The 27,481-nt window shown below is 44.0% G+C and overlaps 2 protein-coding genes across 14 annotated transcripts in view; one reads left to right on the top strand and one right to left on the bottom strand.

Annotated features, from left to right (window-relative positions):
• Nucleotides 1–12,088, bottom strand: part of Alg14 (ALG14, UDP-N-acetylglucosaminyltransferase subunit) — a 77,129-nt gene extending 65,041 nt beyond the window's left edge. For 3 of the 10 annotated variants that reach the window (XR_005500319.2, XR_010063627.1, XM_039102715.2), the window contains exons 1-2: nucleotides 11,823–12,084; nucleotides 6,984–7,135 (exon numbers count right to left, since the gene is read on the bottom strand). Coding sequence is in view for 8 of the 10 variants with exons in the window: in XM_039102715.2 (XP_038958643.1) it covers nucleotides 6,984–7,135; nucleotides 11,823–11,958 (288 nt within the window). In the remaining 2 variants the exon portion in view is untranslated. Of the gene's footprint in view, nucleotides 1–6,967; nucleotides 7,136–11,822 lie in introns of all 10 variants that reach the window. The other 7 variants (XM_006233243.5, XM_017590978.3, XM_008761465.3 and 4 more) reach the window with 5 other exon arrangements.
• An 8,124-nt stretch (nucleotides 12,089–20,212) lies between these two features.
• Nucleotides 20,213–27,481, top strand: part of Tlcd4 (TLC domain containing 4) — a 75,272-nt gene continuing 68,003 nt past the window's right edge. For 2 of the 4 annotated variants that reach the window (XM_006233251.5, XM_039102801.2), the window contains exons 1-2: nucleotides 20,213–20,394; nucleotides 22,328–22,376. The gene's annotated coding sequence lies outside the window, so the exon portion shown is untranslated. The remainder of the gene's footprint in view (nucleotides 20,395–22,327; nucleotides 22,377–27,481) is intronic. The other 2 variants (XM_006233252.5, XM_039102803.2) reach the window with 1 other exon arrangement.

Below are 27,481 nucleotides of genomic sequence, written 5' to 3'. Positions count from 1 at the left end.
AGCTTCTCAGTGGCACCAACTGTGGATCAATGTGCTCTGATTACTGGAGTGCTATGGGTAATACGGTACAATCACAGAGGGCAGTGACTGTCTGTGTTTTGAATCAGAGCCCATTTTCCAACTCATTTCAGAAGTCTTAAAATTAAATTCTAAAGAGACAGCTGAAGGCCTATAGGAACAGGAGTATTGCGGATAACAAGGAAGCTGCAGTTGGCAGCTATTGGGGAAACAGGTGAAGAAAGTTCGGTCGGGGTGGGTGCCGTTTATAGAAGCATATGGGCAGGCACAGGCCACACCAAACCCTGGACTTCTATTAGATCCTGCCTCTGGCTTTGCCTCAGACAGATTCTAACGCAAAGTTAAAGTTGCCCTTCTATAAACAGATGAAAAGGCTAACACTGGTCTACCTGCTGAGACCCCATCTCTCCACCCATACCCCTCAAACTAGCAGTGAGAAGAAAGCATGAGCACCAGCTCAGTGTCCCATGTCCTCTCCAGTGGCTCCTCCTCCTCTTTCCCATCCCTCCCAACCGTTCTGAGTGATCTGATTTACCATGGAAAATTCTGACATTCCCATCTTCAGACAGGAAATTTTTAACTCCAGAAATTTTGATAAAAAGGAATGTGGAAATACCCAAACTGCTTTGTAGCTTTAAATAAAAAACAGTCTGAATGATAAGTGTAGACTATTTTAAGTGAGATGGAAGGGAAGGGAAGAAGGGAAGGAAGGAAAGGAAGGGAAGGAAGGGAAGGGGAGGGGGAGGGGAGGGGAGGGGAAGGGGAGGGGAGGGGAGGGGAGGGGAGGGGGAGGGGAGGGGAGGGGAAGGGGAGGGGAGGGATCCACCAACTATATTTCCAAGTCTGGGGAGGAGGCAGACAAAGAACTCTGGACCCTGCACTGCTGCCCAAGGCCGTGAGGTAGGAAGCACAGGGAGAGCCTGGAAGGAGCTCAAAGCCTCGGCCTTCATCTTTGTTTGCCAGTGTCAGGTTCCCTATCTGTCTACACAGCAGGCATTGCTGTGAGCTCCCGCCTACTTTCACCTCTGTCTTTTCTTTTTCATTCTTTTTTAAAGAATTTTTATTTAATATATGTGAGTACATTGTCACTTTCTTCAGACACACCAGAAGAGGGCATCAGATCTCATTACAGATGGTTGTGAGCCACCAAGTGGTTGCTGGGAGTTGAACTCAGGACCTCTGAAAGCACAGTCAGTGCTCTTGACCACTGAGCCATCTCTCCAGCTGCCCACCTCTGTTTTTCTACTTCATTTTCTATTACTCACGCTAAGGACATGACATGATTCACACCGCAAAGGTGCCAGCACTTTTCTGAATCTAATTCTGAGTACCACAGGACATAAAGAGCAGGGATGGCCAGGGCCAGCGGGTTAAGGCCAGTGTCGGCACTACCGATAAAACATGTCATTTAGGGGTTTGGGGATTTAGCTAAGTGGTAGAGCGCTTGCCTAGCAAGCGCAAGGCCCTGGGTTCAGTCCCCAGCTCCGGAAAAAAAAAAAAAAAGAAAAAAAAAAGAAAAAAAAAAAACATGTCATTTATCTAAATGGAAGCGAGAAAGATGCACTGAATATCATTTCCATGTGGGAGGAGACTATTCAAAACTGAAGAACAAAAGCTCAACATCACGAATGAAACAACCACTGGGATTTAGTCTTGGCTCAGTGGACAAATGGGCCAGGACAGAGAGCAACAGGCCACACTGTAGTTTTGTTTTGAGACGTGGACTCTTGATGTAGCTCTGGTTGTCCTGGAACTCACTATATACACCAGACTGGCCTGGAACTCAGAGATCCACCTGCCTGGTTTATGACAGTACACCGGACAAGATCCAGACCTTCTACTCATGTGGAAGCAGAGGAAAAGAGCTGTTTAATGAATGGTACTAGGTTGGGACAGCTATTTTACCACATGGGTATGAGATTGATATCAAATATCATACAGAAAATCAATTTTAGATAGTCTTAGTTACTACTGTTCTATTGCTATGAGGAAACACTGTGACCAAGGCAACGTGTTTTTTTTTTTTTTTTTTCTTTTTCTTTTTTTCGGAGCTGGGGATCGAACCCAGGGCCTTGCGCTTGCTAGGCAAGCGCTCTACCGCTGAGCTAAATCCCCAACCCCAATTTTTTTAATTTTATCTATGCATATGAGTAGTATTATGTCTTCCTGTATGTCTTACAAGATAGAAGGCATTGGATCCCATTACAGATGGCTGTGAGCCACCATGTGCTTGCTGGGAATTAAACTCAGGACCTCTGGAAGAGCAGTCAGTGCTCTTGACTGCTGAGCCATCTCTCCTGCCACCCAAGGAACTTAAAAGGAAGACATTCACCTGGGGACTTGCTTAAAGCTTCAGAGGGTTTTTTTTCATGATCATCTCAGTGGGAAGCAGACAGGTATGGAACAGAAGCTAAGAGCTTTAAATCCTGACTCTCCAGCAGTGGGATTGAGAGACTGAGCCTGCCCTGGGCTTCTGAAAGGCTCAGACAGTTTCACTAACTAGGAACTAGGCATTCAAACACAGGAACTCAGGGAGACTATTCTCATCCAAACCATGACAGAAGGAGTGAAAACAAACACTGAACTTTTGGAAAACATCTTTTGAGTACAATTTTGACTGAGTCCTACATACAGGTAAAACTATAATTTTAGAGGAGAGAAAACCATAAGCATTAAAATCTAAACCTTCTGTTCACCGAACAGTGAAAGAGTAAGCAGAAAGAAACACGGACAGCTACAGACTTAGACTCTTCATTTCCATATTGCAGCCATATATGTATAATATAGAATAGATGAAAGAAGACTTCATACTCGATGGGTAATGTTGGCTGAGGATGAAGTTCAGGTGACAGAGTACTTGCTTCAAATACATGACACCTTGGATTTGATGCTGGGAATCTGGACAAGGTGGTATGCAATTGTATTTCTAGCACTTGGGAGACAGAATCAAGGAGGATCTGACGTTCAAGGTCATCCTCAGCTACATAGCCTGTTAAAGGCCAGCCTGGAATGCAGAAACCCTGACTCGAAACTAACAACCAACCAACCAACCAACCAACCAACCAACCAACAACAAAAATAACCAAATGGAAAGACATTACAGGAAAAGAGTCCTAAACTGAAGAAAGACAAATAAGAGTTCACTGAATTCCATTTTTTAAAAAAAATGAGAAAACAGACATGTGACCATTAACTAGTTAAACTTAGAATTCTATGGAATAGAATCAGATGGATGAATTCTAACTTCTTGAAGAGAGTGGAATTGTACTTAAAAACGTCTGTGGGAAAAATGTAACATAAGAATTAGACTTATAAACCAGGCTAAAGAATGCTTGTTGTATAATGTCACAATTAAGATTCCCAGACTTGGAAAGATGCTGAAGATAAACAGCCCTTCCTAAGACACACACTAAGGAAATGCCTCAACCAAGGAGAAGGGCATGCACAGTCTGAGAGGAACAGCACGGGCTAAACTCTCACAGCTGCTGACATGGTGTGGCGTTGTCTCCTCCCAACACTGAGGACTGACACTGGGACGTGGGCATGTTGAGCAAGTGCTCTGCCACTGACCTATATTGCAAGCTCATCATGAAGTTTAACTACTTAAAACAAAGATAGTTAGGTAAATGGAGTGCTTGCCTCAAAAAATCTACTGTGGACTCTTTTTTCCCCCCATATCTAACATTTCATGAATTTCTCCATACTTGTTTGTCCTTTTCCTAGAGAATTCCTTTAAGTTCAACTACTAATCCATGAATGTTTTCAGTGATATTAACCTAATAAGTATTACCCTGGAGATTTAACTGCTGTAATCTTGTTAATTCTTCCAATGAATCTTTCTTGTTTTGAGATTGCTTCTTTTGCAAAGCAAACTATTCCTGCTTAATTAACAGACTTTCCCCTGAATTCCAATGATAACATGAAGTTTAAAAAAAGAAAATGCTGTCCTTTTACATCGACTTTTGGCAGAAGTCTTGCTTTGAACTTCCGGATTCTCGTCATAATATCTGATCATGTATCATTTCCAGCTTATAATTATAAACAAAAGCCTACATCAGCATCATGCGATATGACTTCTGAAACCACGGAAATGCTCTGTTCTCCTCAGGGCTGCCAGCCTCAGGTGGCTAGTGAGGACTTGAAATGTGGCTATCGCAACTGCAGGACCAACTTCCAAATTTCATTTATTTTAAATAATTTTCACTGAGAAAAGCCACACATGGCAGACAGCTATTGTACTGTACAGTCTAGTCCAGATTCTTCTATATTCGTGACTCAGATGGGCTCTTCAGGCAAATGTATGGTCATCACTACATTCTTTAGCCAGACCCTTCCTTCTCCTGTCTACTAAGTGAAAGGAAGAGAGAAAAGATGCTGTTGGGGGAGACAACTATGGAGTGGCTCCTAAACATATTGTAGAAGAAGGCCACTTGGTGGAAACTTTCTTTCAGCAGGCCTTGATAGGAGGGCTCTGTCTCTGCTGGGCTCTCCATCTATACTACTCTACCAGCACAGACACAAGGAGGTGGGTTGGGGGGCTGAGGGAGGGAAAGAAAGAAAGAATATGCAAGAGAATGGTACACAGGACCAACCAACAGAAAGGACAACTCTCTCTCTCTCTCTCTCTCTCTCTCTCTCTCTCTCTCTCTCCCTTCCTTCCTTTCTTTCTTTCTTTCTTCCTTCCTTCCTTCCTTCCCTCCCTCCTCTCTCTCTCTCTCTCTTTTTCTGAGGATTTATTTATTTTATGTACGTGAGTACACTGTAGCTGTTTTCAGACACACCAGAAGAGGGCATCAGATCCCATTACCGATGGTTGTGAACCACCATGTGGTTGCTGGGATTTGAACTCAGGACCTCTGGAAGAGCAGTCAGTGCTCTTAACCTCTGAGTCATCTCTCCAGCCTGGACAACTCTTTCCTACACCTTTTTCCAGTACAGAGTCAAGAATAGAGATGCTTTCAGAATGAGACACCATTGCTCCTGACAGTGTTTGAGTTGCACCATGAGGAAATTAAGGACAGAGGAAAGGTGTCAAATAGATATGCTTGTTACTCACTGTGATACCACTTTGATGATTCAAAATGTATCCTCATTTAAAAACAGCTTAAAATCCAACAACTGGTTTGCTCCTCATAGGCCAGGCAGATGAAGACAGAGAGGCCATGTGGTTATGGCAGAGTCTGGATGCAGCTACAAGCTCAGGTTGCCTGCAAACACCAGAAGCCAGAGGAAGGCGAGGAGGGCACCTTTCCTAGGGACTTCTGAGAAGGCATGGTGCTGTGAGACCTGGACTTCCGGCCTCTAGGACTGGGAGGACACCCATGCTTGAGCTGCCCAGTTTATGGTGCCTTACTACTATGGCAGCAGTTCTGAGAAATTACCAAGCACAGTAGTGCTCCTTTAACCAGAGATGGATGTGTCATGTTGATCTCACATACAGGAAAAGTAGCACACATTTTCCTGTGGCTGAATAAAAGTATATAGATTCATTCATAGTCTGGTCCTTTTGGTGTAGATTTTACAAGAGCACATCTTACTGGTATGCTAGTTTGTGGGGCATAGTTATAAGTTATAACTTTTTAAAAAGTGAGAGTATATGTTGGAGATGGAGATTAAAGAGTGGGGGAGGAACTCCATTTGTGGATCTTGATTTCCAACCAAAAGAACCACCACCCAACTGGGTAAACATGATACAGCAGAGTCCTGGGGTCACAGAAGACCAGACTCACTACACTATTGTATATGATCTTGAATCTTCTGCCTAGAAACAATCTTTATTTTTGAGAGCATGAACCAGTTTTATCTTGTCCAAAAGAAAGATGAATTCTCTTCTCTGGGTCTGCAAGTGCAAAAATACCAGACCCTGACTGGCCGACTTTTACCCATTGCCCTCAGTAGAGGAAGTTTAACCCAGCAACATGGTTGCTCTGGCAAAGGATCAAATCCAAAGACCTTCTAGGTCTATGTGACCTGCCTGGAATACAGATACACCCTTAGCACACACCTGTAATCCCAAAGGTTAGTTTGTAGAAGGAAGCAGCCACAAGTGATGTCTAATGGAGGGTCCGTGTCAAATAAAGATTTGACAGAATGAGTCAGAGATAGAATACACTCAATTCTCATGGGAACAGACAGGAAAGAGATACTACTTAAGAGCAGTCCAAGGAGAGTCAGTTCAGTTTGGTGCACTTCAGTTGAGTTTATTTCATTTGTGAGTTCCTTTCAGTTTGTGCAATGTAGGTCAGAGGAGGCAGTTGAAGCCAGAGAATAGGAAGGAGTCAGAAGACTAGAACAAATGGCCAGAGTTAGTGTGAGGCCAAGCAGAGCAAGATAGTGAGAAGCCAAGAGAAGTCAGAGTGAATCAGTCAGCTTGGAGAGGAGTTTGAGCCAGACCAGCTGAGCTGAACCAGCCAGTCAGAGTTCAGAAAAACTAGAAAGTGTGAGCTTATCCACACTGGAAAATATCTACAGAAAAAGATGGAAGGTCAAACAAGGAGCAGCTCTTCTTCAGTGAGAAGTGACCACCATTTTTACATCACTAAATTCTCATTAAAGTGCCAAAATAAAGTCATCAACTGGTGATAGAGAAGTAATTGTAGAGGAATACAAATGTGATTTGAAGACACGATCACAGATATAGAAAGGATGAATAAAACATTAATAAAGAACTTCAATGAAGATTCAAGAAGTCTACTACTAAATGCTTTAAATAGGTAACTACAAAACAATTTTTGTAACTGAAACTCAATGAAAAATCATTTTCCCTAAAATAATAATATAAGAGTATCATTTTTAATTTAAAGATTTCTCTTAAAGAAATTCTTATATTTTGGTACTAAATATTTATTTCTCTACCAGTCCACACTTTAGTGCCTATTGTGGACAGGATATTGAAGCACCTCGGAATTACTTTCCGAGACAATAAACTCATAAACAACTTGCAACTTACAGAAATGGTCGCATACCTCAGTAGTGGAGTCGTTCTGGGCTCGAGCGAGTTCAAGAGAATGGATTTTCTTAGCACTCATTTCATCAGACTCAGCAATGACGTAATGCCTTGGGGAGTAGGCGCCGGACAAGCTTCCAACCAGCCTCAGGATCTCAGCAGTGTGTCCACCTGGACACAAGAATAACACGGCTTGAAGTTAAGACTATAATGGGGAGGGGTCATTGACGAGGCAGCTTTGTGGTCAAGAGCACTTGCCACTCTTGTTATCACGCCCTTCTATAACTCCAGTTCCAGACAACTGAGACACTCATATGCGTAAAATAAATCTAAGAAAATCAGGGAGAAGAAATGCAATGTGGGCTGGAGAGATGGCTCAGTGCTTAAAGAACATCTACTTCTCTCATAGAAGATCCAAGTTCAGTCCTTACCGTCCATGTCGGGCAACTCCAGCTTTAGGAAATCTTGATAATCCACCAGTCGCCTGTACACACACACACAAATTCCCCTTGCACACCTCCACATATACAGAATAACGAATAAGATTTTATCTGGGTGGTGGCACACACCATTAATCCCAGCACCTGGGAAGTAGAGGCAGGCAGATCTCTCCATTCGAGGCCGGCATGGTCTACAGAGAGAGTTCCAAACAGCCAGGGCTACTCAGAGAAACCCTGTCTCAGAAACAAACGAACGAGCAAACAAAAACCAAAATAAAGAAGTAAATAATAAACAAACAATAAAACCTTAGTTTGAAAAAGTAACTTACCATGAAAACAATCCATTTCACCATATTATACCACAGTCATGTTTTCAGGGGTAAAGAAGTAATGTGATTGCATATTCTCTAAAAGAACGTAGAACATGAGCACAGAGCACACAAACTCTGCCCTTGTATAAATACTACTTTTATATAGAAGATAATATATGCATTAAAAATGGTACTGTCAGTAAAAAAAAAAAAAATGAGGACAGTTTATGGACACTTTCTTGATTTCCCGAAACCAAGAAAGCTGGGTGGGAGAGGGCGAGATACACACACGTTTATAAAGAAGACGCAAGGCCACTCAGGTGGGACGACAGGACCATGAAGAATCAGTGCTTTCAAAATAAGAACGACCCTGGAAAAGCTAAGATGACGACCTGTAGGAATAACAGACATGCAGGAGTGGAAAGCTTTGGGCAGAGGCAGGATTGTTAGACAGGAGAAAGTGAGATCTGAGCTGTTTTCATGGGGTAATGGGAACACAAGGATGAAGGTGAAATGAGGTCAGGCAAGCCGGACGAAGACAGGACAAGGAGGTTTCTGTGTGGAGAAGCAACTTAATGAGCTCTGACATCAGGGTGTGAGCTTCCTGAAAGAAAACTGTTGGCTGCTCTAACCTCAGGTCCCAACAGAGGGCTCGGCACACTGAAGTCTTCAACGGGTTACCCGCTCCTCCAAAGGAGTCTACATTCAGTTCCTTATGTTTTGCAATCTAAAAAATGTTAACACTTTATTCTCCAAATCACAACTTTAAAAAGGAGCTACACGGAGAAACCTAATAAATAAATGAATAAATAAATAAATGAATAAATAAATAAATAAATATCAATTACAGTGGGGGCTGGGAAGATGGTTCAGCAACTAAGAGAATGAAGAATTCCGTCTACTCTTACAGAGGACTGGAGTTCATCTTCCTATCCACATGGAGTGACTCATAACTTCCTATAACTCCAGCTCCTGAAGACGGGACACTCTTCTAACCTCCCAGGCCACCCCCCCTCCACACTTGGAAGACTAATTAAAAAAGAAGAAGAAAAAAAATCTTTTATTAAAAACATCAACTACAGTCATCTCCGGGGCACAGAGTTCCATGTGCTCACGTCCTTTACAAATAAATGGCTTCATTTTTGTATATAAACTACACATTTCCTCCTATACACTTTAAATCATTCCTTGACTACTTATTTAATGTAAATGCTAGTTAAATAATTAGTATACTGTATTGCTTAAGGAATAGTGAAAAGAAAAAAGAAGGAATAGTGAAAAGTCTGTACATGTTCATTACAAATGCATTCTTTTTCAAGTTATTTTGGATATAAAGATGTAAAACCCACAGGATCTTTAAATCTTAAAAAAAATTAAAAAAAATCTTTAAAAAAGAGACATATTGGAGATCATTATGCACTGCTAAAATACTATTAGATATACCTTAAAACACACCCAGCATCCAGTTACTTCTTTATTTTTTAACTTTAAAAGATTTATTTCAGGCTGGGGAGATGGCTCAGAGGTTAAGAGCACTGACTGCTCTTCCAGAGGTCCTGAGTTCAAATCCCAGAACCACATGGTGGCTCACGACCATCTGTAATGGGATCTGGCGCCCTCCTCTGGCCTGCAGGCGTACATACAGGCAGGCCACTGTATACATAATAAATAAATCGTATGTATGAAGCATGTATATCTGTGTGCCATCTCTGTGCCTCGTGACCATGGAAGTCAGAAGAGGGTGTAGGATTCTGCCATGCTCTACACAGCTCCTGAATCTGACTTAGCTGGGTGGTGAGAGGATGAAGAAAGGACAGACGTGTGACACACAGACAGAACAGGAAGGACTGGCCGGTCTGGGCTCTCTGATGAAGCAGGACCCCAGAAGCTTGGGGTGGGGGTCTATTATATACAGGAAGGCAGGGTGATAACAAACAGGTATACAAGGAAACGGGTGGTTGTGTGCAGATGTGTGCAGTTGGACAAGGAGGCAAGCTTCGCTCTGTAGGGGAACAGTCTTCAGGCTGTAGACATCTCTGGGAGGGGAGAAAGCTATATTTTGTATACAATCCTATTAGGACCAGAGACTGTCTTTGTCATCTCCCTGCACTTTACCTACAGAAGGCTTTGCCACTCCCATGGGGCATGACCATACTGACAATACACATTCACTCAGAGCCCCACTCAGTCTCTACAGGATTCCTGGAACTGGAGTTCTAGATGGCTCTGAGCCACTGTATGGGTGCTGGGACTCAAACCCTGGTCCTGTATAAAAACAAGGACTCTTAACTGCTGAGCCATCTCTCCACCCCTCCAACCACTTCTTACCACCTCATCTTGCTCCAAGCCACTCTGACATAAATTGTAAGTATAGCTTTATATAGATCATATCCCTACTTTCTCTTCCTATACTTCTTGAGGTTATTTTCCATACTACATCTAGTGTGTTTCTTTTTTTTTTTTTTTTTTCTTTTTTCGGAGCTGGGGACCGAACCCAGGGCCTTGCGCTTGCTAGGCAAGCGCTCTACCACTGAGCTAAATCCTCAACCCCTAGTGTGTTTCTTTCTTGTGTTCTTTTTTTTTTTTTTTTTTTTTTTTTCTTCAGAGTTGGGAACCGAACCCAGGGCCTTGCGCTTGCTAGGCAAGCACTCTACCACTGAGCTAAATCCCCAACCCCGTCTAGTGTGTTTCTACTAAAAATATGTGATAAATATTTTATTTGTGTTCCAAAGTCCCGAGTAGCTTTGCATCTCACTTGAAATAGCTTGATGTTGTATACAGTCAATATGGGATTTCGGGCCTTCTCTGTGTGGCAGCTACTCCTTTTGTCTCTTCTTCTGTCTGTGCCCCCATTTCCTTCTCTGCTGCACCCCTGTCCTGTTCCTAGTGCTTGGCACATAGGCATCACGCTGTGTCGAGTGATGCTTGTTTTGTTTTGTTTTTCTGTTTTCAGTCCCCCCCACCCCCCGGAGCTCAGTGTAGTGTCTTACCATTCCCACGACTCGAAATATGTTAAGGAAATAAGTAAGGAATTATAATTGCACATTAAGTTTGGTACACTGACTTATATCATAAACATTAGTTGTATGTGTGCAGTCACTCATCACATAATGATGCATTAGTCAATGACAATATACTACTGGTCACATGACATTAAAAGGGAACTGAAAAAACCTTATTGTCTAGTGACAGGACAACCATCATAACACAGTAGCCCAAGGTAATCTATGTTTGTAGTATGATGCAAACAAACTTACTGTGCTGCCTGTCATATGAAAATGTAATAACACTTATAACGATAATACACAACTACATTACTAGTTTTTGTATTTTTATTAGTGTTTACTTCTTAAAGTTTACTGTAAAACTGAATGGCGTGCTGCAGAGGCAGCCTTAAACACCTCGAATTCACCGTGTGTCTCGACTGCATCCATTTGTTAGGCTTGATTTTGTTTTACTGTTCCTGGAGCAAAAGGCTATATTCCAGGTAGCATTGATATAGGATCCGGTATCACCTTGGTTGTTTAAAGTTGAGTCGTATTTAACTATACACCCGTCAAAACTGTTCATCTAAAATTTTAAGTTTTAAAATTTTCAGAGCTGACTGGACAGTTTATCATTACTCATATCCTGTCACTCTGAGGGTATTGTGATATGGGGTGTCCGCGTTTTTATCCTTGAGGATAAAAACGTGCATTTATAAGTGTGACAACTCTGCTTGTTTACCGTGTAATGTTCACGTTTCTTAAACTAAATACAAAAGACTTAGATGAATAAGCACAGTCGTGAAGAGGGCAGCAATATATCCGCATCAAAAGGCTTCAGCGTACTCCATCGCTAATTATTTGTTAGAAAGCCGTACACTACAGAGAGGCTTAATTACAGACAAGTGTAAATAATCTGTCTTAATGACAAGGTGGCTGGGTGGCGTCAGCTAACCGGCATTTTTTTTCCTGGCTGGGGTGTCTGGTTCCGGGAACGCAGAGAAACTACAAATCTCAGCATGCTCCGCTCCTAAAGGCGCCAAGAAGGCCGAGGAGAGTCGCGGTGCACTCTGGGTTTTGTAGTGACTAACACAAGCCCATCGACTTCCGCCCGGATACTTACCGGATCCAGCTACTATCAAGAGTCCGAGAGACTGTCGGGGAGTGACAGGATGGGACCGAAGCACGGCCCATAGTCGCACTATTAGCAAGACCGCTAGCCCTCCTGCCGAGGCAGCTAGAGTCAGAACGCACACCATTCAAAGGACGGCGCATGCGTATATGCCTGGCGCCAGCAAAGTTTGCTAGCACGACGCTAAAGAGCAATCGTGGAGCAAAGCACCTCTCTGCGGGCGGGGCTGGCCTGCGCTGGGCGGAGCTTGCCGAGTTGGGCGGTCAAAGTTCAGAAGCGTGGCTCTGATTGGAAAACGCAGAACGACGCATGTCTTGCGTCTCAGTGAGCCGGCCTTGTTTGTGATGGGTGGAGCTAAGGGTACTTAACCCGGACGTGCTGTGTGGAACGGTAACGGTTGTCTTCTCCGAGTTCGTGCTGCCGTTGTGTAGTTGGGAAGTTAAGTGCTGGATAAGTTTGATTTTTGCCAGTGGCGAGGTCAGGCTACCTGTACGGCAGAAGGACCACGAAGCCCCGGGTTAGTAGCTGCTCCAGCCCTGCCAGCTTTTGCCTGAGGCTTCTGGCATACATCGCTACTTCCTTTTTTCCTTACTTGGGTTCCAAGACAAACAACTGAAAGTTTTTGCCAGTCAGAGGCATAATCCGCCCTTTCGCAACAGTCACGTTTTTATTTTTCTAGACATTTTCACAGATCTCAAACTATAACCAGAATACTTCAAGCTCTGTCATATTCCTGAGAGGAGTAGAATCTCCTCGGCTTCAGGTAACAAGAGAGGAAGGTCATAGCCCTGCAGTTAGTCACAAAGTTTACCACAAAGCATTCCCGGCTTATTCCTCCCGTGTTCCATTGAAATGATAGGGTTCCACTGTCCCCTCTCATCCCAGTTGTGCATACATTTGTGTTTTCTTAGCCTAAGTTACAGCAAAATAAAACTTCTTGACAATAAATCTTCCTTCAGACCCTTATGGGGTTACAGGTTTGGGTAGGTCCGGCATGCAGACGGGTCCAGAAAGGTGCTACAACTTGACTTAAGTACAATAACTTCAGGTCTAGAATTAAAAACCAGAAATCCTAACCCATGCTGCCTAAGAATGCTACATCAGACAGTCCTCTGTTAAATTCAACTTGGATTGGCAATCACATTTGCCTGAAGCCTGGAATGCTTTTGGAAGTATACTGAGAAGTTCCAGGAAGGTGCCCTAAGATCACCTTGTAAAACCAGGTGTGTTGGTTCCCGAGTCAGCAGGCAAGCTTGGGAGAGTTCCTGATTGTATCTGTATCTTGTTGACACGTTGCCTGTGGGCTCTTTCACCAATCCCTCTTAACCTCATTCTTAATATTCAGGTCCTAAGTAAATGTTATTCTTTGCATTACAAATAGGGAATAGGTTACACAAAAGTTAATTTGCCTGGGGTTATTTATGCAATGAAAATCTGTAGTTGAATGCAATGAGAAAGCCATAGTTTTAGACGCATACCATGTGACTCAAGTGCTGGGGAGAGATAGCTCAATGGTTAAGTAAGAGCACTGACTGCTTTTCCAGAGGTCCCGGGTTCCAGTCCTAGCACCCACATGGTTTTACGGGATCTTTCCAACTTCTGCAGGCACATACATGGTGCCCAGAAATAATTCAGGCAAAACACATAAACACATAAAAACAAATCGTTAAAAAATGAAAATAAGGAAGAGGAGCAATCGAGAAAGACAATGTTGACCTCTGACCTCCTCACACGCACACATGAACACTCCCAAATACATACACACATGAACATACACAGGAGGAAAGAGTGGCTCAAGGATGTTTCAAAGTGTCAGGTCCTCCTCTTTCAGAACCTTCTCTGCTGTTCTCCAAAGTGGCTTCAACATTACGATTTGCTTCACATTTAAAAGAAGTTATTAGTGGCCAAGGATGGTGATGTATGCCTTCGAAGTTGTCGTGTTGGCCATCGGGTCTGTAGTAAGGACAATATACCTTTCCAGAATCCCTCTTGGGAGACCTTCTTTCACTATTTTGAGCCATATTTATGTCACCCACACATAAAACGAAGCAGATCGCAAAGCCGGTGGAGATAGGACTAGAGACTGACATAAAAATTCCAGTAAGGTCTTTGACCATTGTACAGTGGGTGGGTATGGAGAGGAAGCAAGGAGAGGAGGTTGCTTTCATAAGCAGTTGTGGTGTTTGCATTGCTGTAAAGATGTGTGTTTGTAAACTGAGAGGCATGCAGATGCCCGGCATCTAATTGCACGGCTCCAGGCCCCAAGCCCCATTATTAGGGATGACTGACTTACTATAGAAAGGATACCATTACACTTCTTATTACCTTACCCTCTTGTCCCCTCATCGTAATTCCTATAACTATAGGAAAAATACATTTGGCCACAACTGGGAGAAGTGGACCGAGATAGAATGTGTAGAATATATTCAAGAGGTCACTAAGCTACAGAAGGCTAAGTGGGGCAGTTAAGGCGTAGCCAAAAAAGTAGCAATGAAAGTTTTCCTGAGGTGAGGCAAACTGACACATCGATAGCAGGTTCACGGTGCTCCAGGAAAGCAGGCCAAAAAAATTGTAATGGTCAACAAAATAAACGATGCGTGATTCACACCGATCAATAAACGTGTCTGGGAAGTGGTCATTCTTGAATCTGTTCACTGGAGTTTCTTGAGATGGTCTTAGTAGTCGAAACACTTATTGCCAGCACTTAGGAGTTAGGTAGAGAAAGGAGGTTAGTGAATTCAAAGTCGTTCTCAGCCCCAGAGCATGTGTAAGGTCCTCGTGGGATACATGGGACCATTCCTCAAAAAATAAAAAAAAAAATACAGGAAAAAATTATTTCCTAAAGTTTCTATGGCAAATATCTAGTATCCAACATATTTTTGAGGTTTTTTACAAAGTTGGATTTTTTCCCCAGTATTCTACACAGGATTGAATATGTCAATTGAGTCAGCATATTTAATTTTGCACTTAAGCATGGCTGCAAACTATTGTAGGTGCAGGGTATGTCATATAAGCAGGACAGTGTCCCAGGCAAGAATTATGGATTAGACAATATGACAGAGGATGTAGCTAAGGATAGATTTGAAATATATTTTATGTATGAGGTTAATAAAGCAAATGGACTAGAGCACTGAAGATGAAGAAAGAAAAAAAAAAAAAGAAGAAGAATCAGGGTAACACCAGATTTTTTTCGTTTCAAACTTGGTGAGAAGGACCCTTCAGAGATGCTCAATGGTTAAGAGCACTTTTTCTTGCAGAGGACCAGGGTTCTTTCCCCAGCACCCACATCAGGCCGCTCACAACTGCCTGTGTAGCCACAGCTCCAGGGGATCTGATGCCTTTCGGCCTGCACAGGAGCCTGCAGTCAGTGCGCACACTAACATATACACATAAATGAAAAAACTTAAAGAAGCGTATTTCTAAAACCCTGATGAGATAGTGTCATCTAACAGAGGAGAAAGTGCTTTTGTGGGTGGAGGAAGGCGGAGGAGGCTGAAAACGGTGCCCTATTCTGTATTTTCATTCAAATAGCCTCTTAAGGCACCCAGATGCTTATGTGACAGAGGCGGTGTTCCGTATAAATCTGAGGCTCGGGTCAGATTGGCAGTGTACATTTAGAGCTCATTAACATACAGATGCGCTATAGACGATGGAGCTGTGCAAGGTCGCTGGAGCACTCAGGTCAGTCCTGTCCAGCACCGCTGCCTTCGATGATGCAGTTACCGGTATTTGTGTGCTACACCACTTACATGTGCCCAGGGAGCACTCGAAATACGGCTAGTGCAATTGACCCGAATTTTAATGTTGTCTCATTACGTTATTTTAAAATTAAATAGAAATGGGCTGGAGAGATGCCTCAGCGGTTAAGAGCACCGGTTCCTCTTCCAAAAGTCCTGAGTTCGATTCCCAGCAACCACATGGTGACTCACATGATGTGATCTGATGCCCTCTTCTGGCATGCACGTGTATATGCAGACAGAGCACTCAGACATAAATATAATTTTAAAGATTTAAATAGATGACTAGTCGCGTTAGTTAATCCCCTCACTGCTGTGGCATAATACCCGATAAATACAATTTGAGGAAGGAAGAGTTTACTCTGGCTCGAAGTGTGAGGGGACTGTAGGAAAAGCATGGCAATAGGGGTGGGTGTGAGGCAGGTGGTCACGTGGCACCTGCAGTCGGAACCAGAGACAGATGGTTGCTGGTTCTTAACTTCTCTCCTCTGTTTATCCAATCTGGGACTAAGTCCGTGAACCAGTGAATGGCACCCACAGTTCCAGTGAGTCTTTCCACCGAATCTAACCCAGCCACAGACACGCCCAGAAGCTCGCCTCCTAGGGGATTCTAGGTGCTGTCAAGCTGACAACCCGTCTTCACCAGCGCAGTCCTGGATAACGAAGAGTCTGGGGTTGCTACCACTTAGAGGCGTCGAGGAGGCTGAGTCATCAAAGAAAAGGAGACGGAAAAGTCTTGGGGATAGAAGGAAAGTCAGGAAAGACTGGTGTGGTGGTTTGAATGAGAAACGTTCCCCCATAGTCTCGGGCACTGGAGCACTTTGGTTTCCAGTTGGTGACACTCTGAGGCTTAGGTGAGGTGGCTTTGCTGGAGGAAGTCTTACCACTGGGGATGGGCCTTGAGAGTAAAAAGGCTCTCCTGTTTATTAACAGTTGCTATCTCGGCTCCGTGCTTGTTGTTCTAGATGTGAAGAGCTGACTTCCTGCTCCTGCAGCTAGCTATGCCTGCTGAACGCTGCTGCGCCCTTCCGCCACCAGGAGCTCTTACCCTCTGTCAGCCCAAATAAACACTTCTTTCTGTAAGTTGACTTGGTCATGGTGTCTCCTAAAGGCAACAGAAAAGTAACAGACGTAACCCATCCACAGAAACCAGGAGAAGAAAACGATTTAAGGATCCGACTGCAGTCAGCCCGGTACACGTCCATCACAGGTAAGTAGGTCAGGTACTTGGAACAGGTCAGTCGCTGGAACTCTAAACAATGGCAGCATTCCAAAGCACTGCAAATGCTGGAAAACAGTCGAGAATGAGCACGAGACAGAGTGAAAAAAAAAAAAACTGAAGAAAATCAGATTTCTTAGTAGGCATTTCCAGTCTTCCTAAATGGGAAATGGTCATATTGGGTAAAAGACAGAAAATCTAGACTTGAGGAAATGTGTTTTTCCTTTTTGAGGATCAAAGGCAGGGCCTTGCAAATGTTAGGTAAGCCTTTTACCCCAGAACTACACTCCCTAGCCCTTGGAAATTTGTTTTAAGATGAGAATTTGACACGTTTGCTATTAGAGAGCTGCAGTAGAGGAATCTCGCCACAAGAGTGTGGGAACAGGAACATGTTGCTTCAGAAGAGGAAACAGATCTGAGTTTAGAACCTAAGTGGAGAAGATGGGTCTTTAGAGGAGGGGTGGGCCTTACCCATGAACTAGTCAGGGGGCTGGGATGGGGTTGCAGGTACATGGAAGTCTGTGGATGAGAGACTAAAGGCATGGCAATCTGGTTTACCAAGCGGGAAAGCTGAAGAAAGAAGGTCGGGGTAATCATATTAGGTAACCTGCACCCTCCCCAGGAGCAGGGTAATTAAAAATGCTCTTGAAGCCAGGGCTGGTAGATACGCATGCCTGTGTTTGCGGGAGGAGGAGGCAGGAGGCTCAGGGGTTAGAGACCTTGTCTCGAAAACAACAAACAAAACGCCCTCTAAAGCCTGTGCTAACAAACGTAGGAGAAAGCAATCGATATATTTTTATATATATTTTTTCTCCCACTGGGAAAGGCAGATTGAAGCTAACCTTTCGGCAGGGTTAGTTTCGACAGTAAACAACACAGAGAGAAGGTTCTCACCGGGCTGTGAGGTTTGAGGCATTTTCTGTGGACAGAGTAGAAGGTGGAGACAGAAGGACGGAGGTGGAGAGTGGAAGAAGAATAAAGGCTTGGGAAGAGCGGCGAGTTAGAAAGCTGGAGAGCTGGCAGGGCTGCAGCTGGGTTGGTGCAGGGCTTACATATATCATGCATGAAGCCCTTGGGTTATTCCCCAGCACCACATAGAACTGGGGTTGGCACATTACTGTAATCGCTACATAGTAAGGGCCACACCAACTTAGCATGTATAAGATCTGTCTCAAATTGCTCTTTAAAAAAGATTAAGATTGAACCCTGTGATGGCTATTCCCAGTTGTCAACTGGACTCTAACTGGAATGAACTGCAATCCAGAAATGGAGGGCACACCTGTGACCCAGATCTTGAGGCTGGGAGATACAGGCTTTTGATCCGGATCTTGACTTAGGATGACACACACTTTTGATGTGGATTTTGAGGTATATTGGCCACAAAAAGCTTAGGCCCAGGCAAGGTGGTATGCACCTTTAATCCCAGGAGACAGAGGCAAGCAGATCTCTTGAGTTCAAGGCCAGCCTGAGACAGAGCAAATTCCAAGGAAAGAACAATTTAGGTCCAGGTGTGGTGGTATACACCTTTAATCTGGGCCACGCCTTCTGCTGGAGGCCTACATAAGGGCAATGGAAGAAGGCAGGTTTCCTTCTTTGTCAGCGTTTACCTGCCGTGGCATCTTTGGGAACCGACTTCTTCAGGATCCAGCTTATACAGAATTCCAGCTGAAACGCCCAGCCTCGTGGGACTGAGCAGCTACTAAGTTCCTGGACTTCCCATTCCCAGCCGCCCATTGGTTGGTTGGACTGCAGATTGTAAGTCATGCTAATAAATTCTCTTAATTTAGAGACATTCCAAAAGGTCTGTAACTCTAAAGAACCCTGACTAATACACATACTCTAACCCTTGCGGTGACCTATCCAGGTTGTAGTTTTGAGTGGAATGGCTCAAGTGAGAGTTTTTAGGGCATGACTATGGGAATGGATGGAAAGACGGATAAGCAGCCCCCAACCACACTGAGTGATAGGGATGAAAATAAGTGGCTAAGAGCTCAGATCCTAAAAGAGCAATGAAGGCAGCAGCAACCAAGAGGATGGAAGCTGGGTTTCTTCCACTTGCCCCATCAGACCTCTTGGTCTTGTTATGTAAAACCTGGGAGCTAAACTCAACAGGTTTCCTTGCTCTGGGACTGTTTGGATGTGGCCAGTGGGGATCTATATGCTAGACTGGAGCAGCCAGAGGAAAGACTATGTTCCCTGTAGCTAAGATCTATGCACTCTTCCGTTCCTATGTTCCTATGTGTTCCTAGTTGTTCCTATGTGTAGCCCCTAGCTTTCCCCTCTGTTACTCTGCTCTGCCCAGGACCATGGTCACTCTCCCTTGGTTGTTACTGCACATACTATTTCTTGTGTTTTCCTACCCCATCTATGCCTTTGCTAATGGCCCTTTTGTTTGTTTTTGTTGTTCTTGATGTTTTTAAGAGACGGGTTTTTCTATGTAGCTATGGTTCTCCTGGAACTCACTCTGTAGACTAGGCTGCCCTTGAAATCAGAGATCCACTTGCCTCTGCCTCCCATGTGCTGGAATTAAAGGTGCATGCCAACACTGCCTGGCATTGGTCCTTTTCTTTCTTTTTTGTCTTTAAAGATGTATTTATATTACATATAAGTACACTGTAGCTGTCTTCAGACACACCAGAAGAGGGCATCAGATCTCATTACAGATGGTCGTGAGCCACCATGTGGTTGTCAGAATTTGAACTCAAGACCTCAGGAAGAGCAATCAGTGCTCTTAACCACTGAGCCATCTCTCCAGCCCAAAATGTGTAGCCCTAGGCTGGCCTCGAACTTGTGATCCTCGTGCCCCTGCCTCCTTCAGCAAATCCTACTGGGGTGCACCATCACGACTGGCAGTCCTTTTCTTTAAGCCTAATGCTTAGTGAATTTAATAGGAGGTTATCATCAATACTCAGTACAACAATATGATAAAAACTTCAAAGGATCCAGCGTTTCTGAAAGGAGGAGAAAAGGTTTGGAAGCTGCAATCAGGAGCAAGAGATAGGTCTTCCCCAGAATCATGGATTCTATTTGAGAATCATACCAAGAAAATATGGAGAGTAAGACCTTGGCTAAAAGGGGGAAAAGATGTTCTAAGACGAGAAACTCACAAGTTAGGCATCAATGAAAGCAAGGGGATGGGGAAAGATTTTAGAGGGTGAGAAACGAGGGTTCAGTCAGACTGTGGGGGGTTAAGGAATTATGGGGATAAAAATCAACGGTACAGACCAAATCATCCATACCTTCTAGGGGTTGACACCACTGGGGATGTGAGCAGGTGCACTTTAGTCCAAATCTACTAGCACCTATTATCTGGTGCTCATGCGGCCAGGCACCAGGGGCCCTGCTCTAATGCAGTGACAGTTGACGCCTAAGCAGTGACTTAACAATAAGCCCCAGTATATAGATCACTAACAGCTTGCCAAGGTCTCCTAGATATAAGCCCCATCCCATGGGCTGCCAGGGGGTGGGGCCTTGTGGAGTCCTGGGAAGCTAGAGCAGCATCAGTCCTGGTAAAGACTGAAAAGTATGGACCAGAAGATTGAAGCGTCCCTGTAAGACCCAAGAAGAAAGACCACCTCGTTCAACTTTTTGCCCACCCTGTGACAAGGTAGGATAAACGCAGAAACCTCTTATCTGGGTTAAGAGACACAACACAGGCTATGTGACCATTAGGACGAGTGGTTGTAATTCTTACCATCAAAGGCCTTCAGGAAGTTAGATAGAAACTGCCCCCGCACAACCCAGGTACTCCCACAGACAAGACTTTTCCCTGCTTATATATATGCTAACATCTGTTTGAGTCATAACTTGCCTAGGACGCCTTGAGTGTGAACCCTTGAACACAAGAGCAGCTGTGCAAGGCTTATAATAATTACCATTTGTTGTGTGTGTGCTTCTTGTATATGCCAAGCAGTTAGACCATGCATTACCCACTTCTCATAAAAATATTATGAGATAGATACCATTAGGATCCTCCTTTTACAAATGAGAACACTGAGTTACAGAAAGGTCACGCCATTTTCTCTGGGTTACAGAACCAAGAGTCCATAGAGGCAGGATTCAATCTTCCTCGGTTTAATTCTATATTCTGCAGTGTTTTTTTTTTTTTTTTGTTTATTTTTATCACCTACGGCATCACTAAAACTGTTATAGTTTATGTAAGCTATTACATAAATAAATCAGAAAAAGCAAGACAGAAATATGTTATTACTTACAGTATGTGACTTTTCAATTACAAAATTTAAAAAGAATAAACTTTTTTTTTTGAGATGGTCTCATATAGCTCAGATTGGCCTCAGGCTTACTATGTGACTGAGGATGGCCTTGAATTTCTTATCTTCACCCACCAAGTGCTGGGTTTATAGCTGAGTGGTGAGGATCCGACTCGGGGCCTTGTGAATTCTAGGTAAACTTCTACGAACTGAGCTACATTCTAAGCCCAGAAAAGGGGTTGTTTGTTTGTTTGTTTTTGTTCTTTTAAACATCTTTTAACACTCCAGCAAAGAATAAGTTTTCCAAGCTAGGCATCATAGTATATATACATCCTGGCCAAGGTGGTAGGACCGTCGTGAGTTAGAGAGCACCCTGCACTATCTATCTCACTATCTCACAACAACAAAAATGTACAGCAGAGGTGTGGTAGCACACACCTGTAATCTCAACATGTGCGAGTTGGAAGGAGGAAGATCATGGGTTCGAGGCTATCCCGGACTACTTAAGACCGTGTTTTAAGAACACTACCACCTCCACCAACAACACACTAGAAGAACAGCAATCACAAAACACATTTCTAAGCTATCATGGGAAAAATGATAATCACAAGAATGACTTTAACTTTCAACATTATCAGATTTACAGGTTTTGATCAATAAATAAAGTTTAAAAAAAAGGTTTTCTTCACTAAACACTCCTTATCTTTGAAATTCATTGAGGTAATTCTCTTACCTTCCCAATCCTCCATTCACAGAGACTCTCCTGGCATCTCCCAGAGCCCTTCCTCTTATGCATGCTGCCCCCGACACTCCCCCACCTTTTTTTTTTTTAAATACCTTTCTGCTCCTCAGAGCCTTTTGTCATTAGTAGGAACACACATTTCATCTTCATTCCTATTGCACTAATTCTTAACATTTAATGCAAGACTTTTTTTTTTCTTTTTTCTTTTTTTCGGAGCTGGGGACCGAACCCAGGGCCTTGTGCTTGCTAGGCAAGCGCTCTACCACTGAGCTAAATCCCCAACCCCAATGCAAGACTTTCTGATGCAAAGAAAAACTACAGTAGTCTTCCAGTGAAATCTGTGTGTATGTGTAATCCGAGATGCTAAGCACACCATCCCTCCCCTGACTACCTCCTGCAGCTGTCTCATTAATGTAAGTTATGTCATCATTCCGTTCTGTAAGTGAGGAGACGGACACTTTGCCGTGCTAAATGAGTACTGTTAGTGCCTTGATTTGATTTTCTGGGTTTGTTTTGTGGCTATCTAGTGGCTTCAGCATATAGTGGTTAAGTGGGGGAAGGAACTTAATACAGCAAATATTTTCCAGAAAAGAAAAAGGGACCAGAAAAGGGAATTTTCAGACGTTCTGCTTAAAGGTCAGTGTCATTTTCTCTTGGAACTATTGTGTAGATAATGTGTATACTTAAAACGACATAAAGACACGACTAAATAGAGTTTACTGCTTTATGATCGTGTGTGTGCATGTGTGTGCTGCACTCCCATGTTCCACACTTGTGGAGGCCAGAAGGTGGCGTTGGGCATCCTCTTCAATACGCTCAGCCTTCCGCCTCTAGGCAAGCCTCTCCCTGAACCTGAATGGAGCTCACAGTTTTGTTAGCTGAGAGTCAGCAAGTCCCAGTGACCCGCGCTGCCTCTGCCTCCCACAGTGCTGGGTTACAGGCAGAGGCACAATGCCCGCCTTGTTATGTGGGTGCCAGGATCTGAACTCAGACAGGTCTTTGTCCTTTCAGTCCCTTGCCCTCTAGAGCTAATGTGCCCGCTTTTCCACGTGACCGTGACATATTTAACATGCTGTCCACACATATCGACGTTGGGTGCCCTGTCCATTTTGAATCCGTTCTCATTTACTAAGTGAAATTTTTTTGACGGGCTTGTTAACTTACCAACAGTTAAAAACTATAAAACTTAGATGACAACTACTTTCTGACACGGAGATTGCCACCCTCACCCCCATGCCAGTACTCAGGTGGACTCTGTGGACTATGTTTACTTTGAGCAGGTTGAACCTAGGAAATGAACCTAGGAACACAGTTTAGCAGTTTGCAATTCTTGATATGTCTCTTAATGAAAGCCCAGTTTTAACTAAAAATTTCCTTTCCTCCATCAGTTTTACCCTCTCCTCTCCTTAATCTTGACCCAGTGACTACCAGCTCTGTCCTTACTCTTGGCCAGTCAACCACCCTCACATCTGCCCCACTCAAAAATAAAGGTAAAGTCAATAATGCCCTCCCTCAGTCAGTCTGGCTCAGCTTGGCTCCTGTCACCTGCACACCCAACCACTCAACAGTGGCCCCACCAGCTTCACTCACAGCGTTTCTCCCTCTGATGGTGCTTTCCTACTCCCAAGACTATACGGTCAGACTGTCCTGGGATGGGAGCGAGCACAGAGCAAAGCTGTGCATCAGATGTTGAGCTGTAAGTCAGCCTGAACCAAAGGTAACTGGTTGACAGACAGATCCAAGGTCCCACTGGATATCCCAGTCCAGTGAGGCAGTGAGGTCACCATCCATCAGCCTTAGCTGCTAAGAACTGAGAGTATAGACAGTCATCACTCTTCTTGGCCTTTCTGTATGCTTCCTTCCTTCCTTTCCTTTTCTTTTTGTAAATTTTTTTCTTTTATTGGATGTTTTCTTTATTTACATTTCAAATGTTATCCCCTTTCCTGGTTTCCCCTCCAGCAACCCCCTATTCCCTCTCCCTCCTCCTGCCTCCATGAGGATGCTTCCCCCCACCGCTCACCCCCTGCCTCTCTCCTCCCGCCCTACACTGGGGCATCGAGCTTTCACTCGAACAAGGTCTTCTCCTCCTATTGATGCTTGATATGGCCATCCTCTGCTACATATGTGGCTGGAGCCATCGTAAGCTTTCTGAAGGAGCTAATGAAGCCACTCAAGAGAAAGACCTTCCAGGCGAAGTGCTCAGAAACATTCCCTATACTTCCCCATAAGCGTCCTCTCCTGGCTTGCGTTTCTTCCTAAACTTTTCAGTCTGGTGGGCAAATCTCTGTTCTTTAAAAGGATTCAACTGTTTTCTACCAAAAGGTTCATGTTTTGCGTATTTCATCTCATAAAGACTCAGACGTGGCCTAAATAAACATTCTAACGTTGTCTGGGTAAATATTGATGATTGGGAGTCCCGTTGGGCAATGGGGTCAAGTCCTGTGAATAAGATTAAAGGTGAAGCTCCTAACGGTGGTCAGTCTTGTTTACTATAACATAGGTACACATTACAATAAGAAGGATTTGCTCTCTGCAAAAATGAAATCTACTCATTTCTCTGTAAGAATATTTTCCTATTTTATTTTTTTACCCAGTTTAGAGCTCTTTGGCTCTTGCTTTTTTTCCTGTGTGGCAACTTGAGCCACAGATTTTGGACCTAAGATGCTGCCTTCCTGGTGGCAGCAGATCTCGCCATATTTGTCATTGTAGTAGGTCCTGATATCTTCCACCAGCTTAGCCAGAGAGACTTTTTCTCCCAAGTTAACCTGTGTGAATCAACAGTGGTGCATGTCTTCCTGTGGATCCAATCCAGCTTGGCCTACCCCTTGATGATGTAGTAGGGGACCGGCATCTTGCAACACAGGGTAGGCAGGAAGAACACCGGTTCAATTAGATCTACTATGTGGGCCACCACTACCAGCTGCCCCTTCTTGTTCTCTACCAAGGTAGTGACTGTATTGACCTTGCTCGGAGGACAGAGTCTCTTAGGTTGCCAGTGGCTTTCTTCTTGTGCTAAGTTCATCTCTGGCCTGTCACTGTGGGCAAGGTTAAGCTGCCGGGTAGCTGTTTGCTGGCCCAGGGCCCAGGTGAACCGGCAGGAGCCTCTTACAGATGATGGCCCTTCGATGCTGTAGCCGGGCCATTTGACAAAGCATGGCAGTCTCTTTTGGCCTGAATGTCCCATCCAGCGTAGGCGTTCTTAGGCTTTTTCTCAAACGGAGAACTCACCACCTTTCCCGCCTGCTTCTTTAAGATGCTTGGCCGCCTTCTCTTAAGGAGTTTTGCCTGGCTGGAGGTGAGGTTTTGTTTTTGTTTTTGTTTTTGTTTTTTGTCTTTTTTGTTTTTTGTTTTTTTCTTAAAAGGCATCGGGGCTTTGTGCCAAAGAACAAGAGTCCTAATCCTACTGGTTGTTGTTGTTTTACCACTTTAAAACAACAAGAAAAGGAACGTTTTTTTGTTCGTTCTTGAGAATTTCACACATGGCGTTTTGATCGCATCTCCTTCCCTCTATTCCTCCCAGATTGATTCACCCACCTTCCTTGCTCACCCTAGTTTTTGCCCTTTTGCCACATTGAAGAAAGAAAACAGCATGAACTTTAACCAGAATTGGACTCAGTGTGTCTTCCGTCAGGGTTTTTGAATAGCAGGTAGCCAGGGATCCGGTTGAGCCTGCCTGACCCTGTGGTTCGCCTGCAACTTTTTATCCGTTCAAAGTCGTTCACTTGTTGCACCATCCCCACCTGGGGAGGACGTGTCCCTAGACCTGAGATTAAGGTGTTTCTGGTCTTTGTTGATTTCCACACTCTGCAGGGACCCTCTGATTCTCCAGGAAAGGAGCCATTTGTCCTGGGCAGCAGTGGTAGTTAGTTGACCTGTGGGAATTTGAGTGGGAGTGTCTTCTCTGGAGGTCCCAGAGTTTTATGCAACCAAGAGAAAGGTGGCACTTTAAATACTCTGTTCATGGGAAACGGGCAGCAGAGGGTTAGTAATTTATTACAAGTGGCCATGGCTTGGGACACTGTCATTCATCTGGGTTCTGGCTTTTCTTCCTGTGAGATGAACTTAATACTTTCTGGTTGAGGGAGTTTGGGCAAGTAGATGGGAAGCAGTGATGTTCCTTTTGGGGAAAGATCTGGTTAAGTAGACAAGTGAACTTTGTTCAAGATCTCTCCCAGTGATGAGAGAAGGGTAATAGGGAAGGAAGGCTGGAGAGACGCCGAAACCGGGGTAGCCTCTCAGTTCTCTTAGCATGCCCAAGGGATAGCCTCTGGGATGGAAAAAAAAAACACAAAACAAAATAAAATACTTAAAGCTATATTTTAAAGTCTTAAGATTTATTTCTCAATTTTTTTAAAGCCAAGTTTTTATTTTGGTTGATTCTATTCCTATTCTACACTTGCATATTGGGTTGGGAGAGAGGACTGAGTAATTTTTTCCCCCAGTTACAAAGTTCTCATTTCATACGCATGCTGACTAATTTCATAAGTGTGCTGGCTCGTTTTATGTCAACTTGACAAAAGCTAGAGTTATCTGAAAGGAGGGAAGCTCAAGCCTCCATGAGATCTGGCTGTGTCCCAGTTAGGGTTTCTACTGCTGTGATGAGAGCCCCCGACCAAAGCCACGTGGAGAGGAAACGGCCTATAAAGCTCATGCTTCCTTATCACCGATCAAAGCCAGGACAGGAACTTAGGCACGACAGGAACCTGGAGGCAGGAGCTGATGCAGAGGCCATGGAGGGTGCCGCTTACTGGCTTGCTTCCCCTGGCTTGCTCAGCCTACTTTCTATAGAACCCAGGACCACCAGCCCAGGAATGGCACCGCCCACACTGAACTGGGACCTCCCCTCACCAATCACTAATTAAGGAAATGCTCTACAGGCTTCCCTACAACTCAATCTCACTTTCTTAATTGACGTTCCCTCCTCTCAGATGACTTCAGTTTGTGTAAAGTTGACAGAACACTAGCGAGCATATAACATGGCTAGAGGGCATTTTTAAAGTTAGCGACTGATCGGGGGAAGTCCCAGCTCTTTGTGGGTGATGTCATCCCTGGGCTGGTGGCCCTGGGTCTTATAAAAAAGCAGGCCATGAGGAGCAAGTCAGTAAAGTAGACCTCCCTTACCCGCGATGGCCTCTGCATCAGCTCCTGCCTCCTGGTTCCTGCCCTGTTTGAGTTCCTGCCCCGACTTCCCTCAGTGATGGACTATCATCTGGAAGTATTAAACTGAAACAAATCTTTTCCAAGTTGCTTTGGTCTCTGTGCTTCGGTCATACCAACGGTAACCCTAACTGAGACAAAGTAATCTTCCTGTACACACAGAAAAGGCTGCACACTCCCAGAAATACTTGAGCCAGCCACAGAGAGTGGATCAGGACCACAGACAGTCTCCCTTGGAGATAAAGGGGAAATGCGTGAGGGAAGAATTCACTTAAATATTGGTTGACCTGAGAGGTTGGCTGGATCTCTTTGTTAGTCTTTACTTTGTGGGAACGTGCATTCATTTATTTCAAAACCCTGCGTTACTGAATGGAAACACCCCAGCAGGATTCCCTTCTATGTTCTACTTCATATTGAAGATACTGGGATGCTTTGCCTAGATTTACCAAAGGAGAGACCTCAACTACAACACGTCCCGAACTGAGACTATTTTCTTTCTCCAAAAATGTGTACTTCTCCTGTAGTAGATTGCAATAAGTGGTCACAAACTGTCCATCCATCTTCAAATTTCCCTTTGCAAATGG

The sequence above is a fragment of the Rattus norvegicus genome, chromosome 2 (assembly GCF_036323735.1).
Source record: "Rattus norvegicus strain BN/NHsdMcwi chromosome 2, GRCr8, whole genome shotgun sequence".
Taxonomy (NCBI): Eukaryota; Metazoa; Chordata; class Mammalia; order Rodentia; family Muridae; genus Rattus; species Rattus norvegicus.
The sequence above is the reverse complement of the archived record's forward strand: the minus strand, read 5'-3'. Positions and strand labels throughout refer to the sequence as shown.